Raw genomic sequence first — 7,500 nt, 5'->3', positions numbered from 1 at the left:
GAATAATAAAACAATTTTCCTGCTCAAGCTTGCGGAATATCGCCTGATTTTAGCCAATTGAAAATACGGCCTCTTCAGCTAAGTATCAGGCGATATTCTGCGCGATTTCGCAGGATAATTGTTAAATATACGCAAGGCGGCCGTGCGTATATAACATGACGTGAGTGTGTAGTTTTACTTTAAATCTAAAGTTTTCGTCGAGTTTTGCGAGTTCCCTTTTTAAAGTTTCGGAAAGGGAATGAAGTTAATGGAAAAACCAGGGAGGCCCAGTCAAGTTTTTCTTTCCGCAACCAGAGAAGCCAACCAGAGCAACAAAAACGAAAAGGAAAACAACAGGCCCTTATTCCACAAAAAAGGGCTTAAACTTTTAGTTGAAAGGCACTCAACAAGAACTAAAAAGGCCACAAGTTCGTCTATGACAACTTTCAAGGGTAGAAATCTGTTTTGTTATGGTTGTTGTTTGTTTTATTTTTTTACATTGGTTCAACCTGCCGAAAACAAGTTAATTAGAAAATCAACAAAACAACGGTAAAACAATCGGAAACGCGAAAATTTTCAATCCAAATTCCATTTAAAAAAAATTGCAGCTATACACTGAAACATGTTCAAAAACATCAATCACGCATTATCTATAAACTAAACGGTACCGGTATTAATGTATTTCGTTTCTGAATTTGCCTTGGACAGTGAGAAATAAAACTGCAAATTTCTTGATGTATGTCTTCAGCAACCACACTCTACATGGCATTGTAAACATCATTCTCAACAATCCAAACCCTACTTCGGGCCTTTGTGTTTTACTTAGTTAAGATGTCTACTTGGGAATATTAAATTAGTGCTTTGAGCCGGTCTTTTTGCCTATTATTTGTTTATTTGAAGAAGTGAACCTATCTATTCATAAATCAGATAAATAGTTCTCGCTCAACTGAGGGTCAGAATGGGGTTAAGTGTTGAGTGTTATTTTCCCTTAATTTTTATTGTCTGCTGTTAAATTGACCATTTTTAAGTGTTAACTGTTTCTGAAGAAAATGCTGTTAAGTGTTCGGAAGGTTTTTTGTGAAAACCCCATAGACTTTTAGCATTGTCATATCGTACCTGGTTTTGGAAATTCGGTAATAAAGTCACTCTTGAACTTTCAGCCTGTGCTCAAAAGGGGCTGCATCCTCGGAGACATTCTTTTCATTAAAAATATTGCAAACTATTAGCATTTTTCCTTGATCCTCAGTCCTCTCAGAATACTGATGGAAATGGGGCGAAAAACAGTCTACGAACTTCTACAGCCCAATAATCCTTGGAGACCCAGGGGCAGCTGGTCGGGACGATTGAATGTTCATGGTAAAAGTTTACTACAAGAACGGGAAGAGACCCTGGGCAACCAGTTCCAGAAGCGTTCGATTTCCCTGCCTCTGATTGGCCACAACATTTTTCTTGTGGCCAATTAGCGAAGAGGAGCAGCCTGGTGACTCTGATCTTTTCCTACACGAAGTAGTTTTCCTCATCGATCGCAATAGTTACGTAGCGCGTTTAACGGGGAAAGTTTCTCGAGAAACTTTCAGAACAAAGTGATAACGAAGCCGTTAAAATTAAATACTTTAGCACGCCTGCAAGCAACAAACACTCTCCGTTAAAAGATCTGCACCTTGTCCAGTGCACAACGCCAAGCTTACCTTCCACATCTCCATGTTCGTTGCACGATTCCTGAAACTTTGTACGGCGTGAAAATTTTCGTTGTACAGGCCACGCAACTTTGTCGATTGAATGGGGAATACCGTCTAGGTGCAGCGCACGCACATTCTTGCTTTCACGCCAAACTCTCTTACCTTTTACTGTAGTTAACACAGCTGTTCGTTATCTTGATTGCATCATAAATCCTGACGTGTTAAGTGAGGTCGATTGTTGCAGGCTGCGTGAATTTGTCTTTAGAGATAAGCGAAGAAAAAGAAATGTTGAAGGTGAGTTTGCGAAAATGTGTGCAAGTGATAGGTGTGGAAGTTTTGGCGATAAACGCGCAGTATGTAAGTCGTGTTGTTATAGAGTTGAGAAATCGTGGAAGAGTGGGAAGTCTATCCAGGAGCATCTACTAAAAAGGAAGCACTCAATTTTACCGCTTAGTTCTACTAAAGGAGACAAAAAAATTGAAAAACTTATTCGGAGAAAGAAGCCGGGCCATCGTTTAACTTTTGAGACGCCGAAACCACTACCGATTAGGCCAAATCAAATCAAATACCTGGTCCTCAACAATTGACATACGCGGAGAAATCACTACCACAAATAGATTACTAGGGAATTCATAACCTTTGGTGTTCCATGACTTAAAACTTTAGGCAACAGTTGAAAGGAAACACTCTTTGCGTAGCCCGTGGGCAATTGCCCGAAAACATCTCTTCTCGCCACAATTTTCTCAATTGTAACTCTTTGCTCCACTTTTAAATATACAACAAGAAACAAAGACAAGCTTTCTTTGAGCGTTTGCTGTAGGTATCCCTCAAATCTAACTTTAACACTACTATCAACTTCGGACATTATTCACGCGATAAACTACAGTAAAAGTAAGAGAGTTTGGCGCGAAAGCAAGAAGGTGCGTGCGTTGCAGCTAGACGGCAGTTCCCACGTTCAATCAATATAAGTATGTGGCCCGTGTAACGGAAATTTTCAAGCCGTACAAAGTTTTAGAAGTCGTGCGACGAACATGGAGATGTAAAAGGTAAGCTTAGCGTTGTGCACTAGTCAAGTTAGTAAACAAAAAAAGTGAAATTCGTGCATCGCGTATCAGCAATAAAAATTTACGATATCTTCCAAAGATTCGCCGTAAGCATTTATCGGAGAGTGTTTGTTGCTTGCAGCAGTGCTAAGGCTTGTAAATTTTTCGGGCTTCGTTAACGTTTTGTTCTGAAACTTTCCTCGAGAAACTTTCCCCGTTAAACGCGCTATGCAACTATGGCGATCGATTAGGAAAACTACTTCGTGTAAGAAAAGACCCGAGTCACCCAGCTGCTCCTCTTCGCTAATTGGCCAGAAAAAGATTTTTGTGGCCAATCAGAAGCGGGGAATTCGAACGCTTCTAGAACTGGTTTGAATAGAGTAAGTGCCCAGCAGCTCTCCCCGTTGTTGTCGTAAACTTTCACCACGAACATTCTGTCGTCCCGACCAGCTACCCTTGGGTCTCCGAGGATCATGGGGCTGTAGAATCTCGTAGACTCTTTTTTTTTTTTTCTCGCCCCATAGACCTTATTTCAAAATGGCCGTCAGTTAAATATTCTTTTGGTTTTGCTCAAATTAGCCCTTGATGCCTCGTTCTTGAGCTGGAAATTCAAAAGAATATTTTGCCTTGAACGAGGCATGAAGGTCTAACTTCAATAAAAACAAAAGAATATCGAAATGGCCGCCATTTTGGAATAACGTGTATTCCCATCAGTATTCTGGGAAGCCTGGCGATCAAGGCAGAATGCTAATAGTTTGCAATGATTTTAATGAAAAGAAGGTTTTGTCGTGCACGACAACAAGCGGATCGTTTATTCACGGGAAAGAAACAGCGATCAGCCGGTGTCATGTTATTTAAATTCTTATGTCACATATCGACTTCAATCAAACTGTATGGACATGTGCAGGTATTTTATTTTGTTCTTTGATTTTTGTTTTTCTTTCGAATGTTAAGCAACGTGATTCTTAAGTCGCAAGCTTGTACAGCGAGTAGACTGTTTTGACTTACGGTATTTATATTTCAACAACTTCCTGTAAATTGTCGATGTCGTTAAGATATTTTTTGCAACTACACACAGCGCTTTAATCGTGTATAGTTTTAGCCCCAGTAAAATAAAAGAGATATTTTTTGCCAAGCAAACGTAGTGTTTGGTTTATTTTTTTTTATGATAGTGTATGTTCTGTAGAAGCAACTTTAGCTAGTAACGAAATAATTGCTCTTGTTTTTACGTTGACCACTTTGTGGGAAGTCATCTCCTGTGGGAATATAACATGAACTCTTTTGTCCTTTAGGATACTTACAATGTAAGGTAAAGGTTACTTATTTGAAAAATGCCTTGTCAAACGAATACGCTTTCGCTTGCGGGATCAAAATATAACGAAAACACTACCCCAATGGAAAAAACGACAAAGGAGGAAGAGAAGAGAGACCCTGAGGAAGAGGTTATACATTAATTAGAGTGAATTACAAGGATTTCTCTCTCCGAAAAAAAAAATCGAACTTGTAAAACTGCAAAAAATATTTCTTTCCCATGTGCATATAATGACAAAAATGAAGTCCAAACGTTTTGGATTTCTTCTTGGAAATCTTCGGGTAGTCTTCTAACATCTTCGTCAGTCTTCGGTAGTCTTCGGAAATCTTGAAATGATCAGGAATAGTTGGAAAATGGTCAAAAACTCCATGATATACTAAATATAGTATATTGTACTTTGTGGGACCCACTTTGTTTCTTTCTGGAAAAAAAAAAATTACTGTTGCATGTTGGCATTTTATGCAAGTATACAGTACAGTAGAAAAAGACGCACAGATGAACCGTACAGCACAGAGAGTTCGAGAAATTGTTTTACATGTAAGCCGTTTTTCAGTTTATATACGGGTTTGTGGTGAAAAAAATGACGAAACCTGTCGCACACATGCTAAAAAATACCTTCACTGCATTTGTTTACGAATTCATGCTGATTATGTAACGTTTTTGAAAAAAGATTTTTGCGAAAAGAATGTAAAGAACACTTTATTGTTTGTATAAGCGCGCAAATGATTATCAAGAAAATTGTATTGGTTGTTCATTGATGCTATTGACTGTTTAGCCATGGTTTAAAATTCTGTTGAATATATTTTTCACTAAAATGAATGCCCGATCACGCAAAAGAATATTCTTTTGACGTTATATTGAATTTACAATGCGCGCAAATGAAAGTTGATTTGACGGATTTGACTTTCGCAAGACGTTAATGAAAGTCTTGACACTTAATTGAATGTTTACAATTATGCAGATATCCTTGTGGAGGGTGCATTTCGCGCAATTGAATGCCGATTGGCGCTAATGAACGTATTTTCGCATTATTGTCTGACTTTTAGTGCAAATGATTGCTCATTTTCTCTAAATGAACAGCAAAAGGTGTAATTCAAGATATCGTGGAACGTGGAGTAGACTTAATCACTGGCTTATTTTCAGAAAGGTTTACTGAAACTGCCGGAATAAATGGAATAAAATACGACACGGTAAGAAATACTTGAAATGCTATTTTGCGAAACAGGTAGCATTTATTGTTAGAGTTTGGGTTTCTAGAGTTTTTACCTGAAATGAAACCAGTGATAAAGTCGCTCCCACTTTCCACGATATCTTCAACTATCACTTGCCTGCAAATCATCATCTGTGTCTTTTCCTGGTTGAAAAAGACGTCCCGCCTTTTTCAATCTCTCTGGCGCGTCTAACATGTCTTAGGAATTTGCGGAATTTATCCAAGAAAGCGGGAGTGGTCGCAATACAAAACATTGGGCCGGTTCCACCGTAGATTGGCAAAGTTAATGTTACATGGTGTCCTTACATGACAACGTAGTTGAACTCTCATGGAATTTGCGAAGGGTTCCATGTTATTACTTAGGGACGAAGACGCCAATAGCTTACCGTAAATCTATTGAATTTATGCCCGGGTGAAATCACCATAACTCAACATTAATGTCTCAGATTTCCAAAATCATCATCATCGTGTATTGATTCTTACACAATTGCAAATAATATACTGAACAATATTATATCGACGTACAAAATGATTTACTGATACAAGTCCCAGCCAAAACTGGGGTTTTTCTGAAAGCAGGCCTAAGGCTCACGATGGCTCGGCGGCTGGGGGCCCAGTCCTGATTTTCAACATTTTTTTTGCCCAGCGGTAAATCCACGCACATGCACAGATCTACATCGTGTTTGGGCGTGCAAAATGGACGACGATGATTTTGAATTCGTTTACCATTGAATCATTTGAATCCTTGTTTCTGTATTTTGCATGTTGTTTAGATAAAAAAAGTTTTCATTCTCTGTTCATTCGTCTCTTTGCGGAAAACGATAGCACAATACAGGACTTTCATGATCGAACGATGTTAGTTATTTCCAAACCATATTTTGAAAGTGAAAATATCATAAATAATTAGATATGTAAACTGCAAATCTCTTTTTAAGTTTCAGAGTTACTCAAAGAAACAATGCAAACGCAAATCGACCGCCTTTCATAACTGTTGCCTGCCATTGCACAGAATTACCGTACGATCATCTGATTACAAAGTGAGAATGTGATAGCCTGATAAACTGACAAACGTAACTCAGTTCACATATCTCATTATTTAGGTTATAAAATTTTCAATATCAAACTGTGGTTTGAAAATAACTTGCAGCGTTTGAGAATGGATTTCCCCTCTATCGGGTTCTGTAAACAGACGAATAAACAGAAAATGACAACGTTTTCCACTTAGCAACATGCAACGAAAGAAAGGATCGAAAGTGAAATGATTATAACAGTGCGACGCGCCTTACCGTGGCCACCTAACAAAGTTTTTTAAAACTTACACGCCAATCAGGGTGTGTGAATTTGATTGACAGTCACCCCTCCTTACAGAGTTCGCACGGTTGTAAGTTGAACACCGTTGCATGGGTTGTTGAGTTGACGTACTTACACGTAGTTGTTAAATGTGAAAGTTTGTTGAGTGGCCACGATAAGGCGCATTGCACTGTAAAATGGTAAACGAATTGAAACTCACCATCGTCCATTTTGCACGCCCGAACCCGATGCAAATCTGTGCATGCGTGTGGATTTACCGCTGGAAAAAAACTGTGGAAAATCAGGACTGGGCCACCGGGCCTCAAAGGCTGTCGCGGGCCGCGGGCCTGCTTTTAGCAAAACCCCTAAAATGGCGAAGCTAATCGAGTTGGGTAGGAGCAAAAATAAAAAACGTTGAATCAAATTACTTTAAAGAAAATATTATCACTACGAATGACAATTATAATTAAAAACTAATACTATTAGTACAAACACAGGTTCACATGAAAAGTAATAGCCGCAACTGGAAATATTAAACTTAGGCGCATGAGCAATAACCGAAGAAAAATTTAACGTAGTATCGTAAACGAAGAAAGAAAAAAAACGACTCCAAACATTTATTTAAAATTGGAAGCTAGTATTAATTATCCGGAAGTTGTCGTAGGAACATTTTTTTGTGGGGGGGTGGGGGGATAATCATGTTCACTCTTACGTAATTTGAATAAAAGTGTATGAGCATTTTTGTTAAAAGACTTTTTAGGTGAGGAGTGCAGATTTTCTTGAAGGGAACTCCGCAGTCTTTGGCCAAGTTTAGCAAATGAACAAAGTTGTTGGTTAAGCCTTGATTTGGTAACATATTAATTGTCAACGTTAGAAAACCTTGTATTATGTGCGTGAACCTGCCGAGATAGAGTAATTGAAAGGGCGCAATACTACGGGATATGCTATGGAGAGGGGAAGCCAGTTTTGACATATAACATATTAACA

General features: G+C 38.6%; 1 protein-coding gene across 1 annotated transcript in view; it reads right to left on the bottom strand.

Annotated features, from left to right (window-relative positions):
• LOC138010172 (cuticlin-6-like) overlaps window positions 1-6,743 on the bottom strand; it is a 13,967-nt gene extending 7,224 nt beyond the window's left edge. Inside the window, exon 1 of the mRNA XM_068857115.1 lies at window positions 6,734-6,743. Coding sequence (XP_068713216.1) covers window positions 6,734-6,743 — 10 coding nt within the window. The remainder of the gene's footprint in view (window positions 1-6,733) is intronic.
• Between the last annotated feature and the right edge of the window lie 757 nt (window positions 6,744-7,500).

Source organism: Montipora foliosa, chromosome 7 (genome assembly GCF_036669935.1).
Source record: "Montipora foliosa isolate CH-2021 chromosome 7, ASM3666993v2, whole genome shotgun sequence".
Classification (NCBI taxonomy): domain Eukaryota; kingdom Metazoa; phylum Cnidaria; class Anthozoa; order Scleractinia; family Acroporidae; genus Montipora; species Montipora foliosa.
This window is presented reverse-complemented; position numbering and strand designations above follow the sequence as displayed.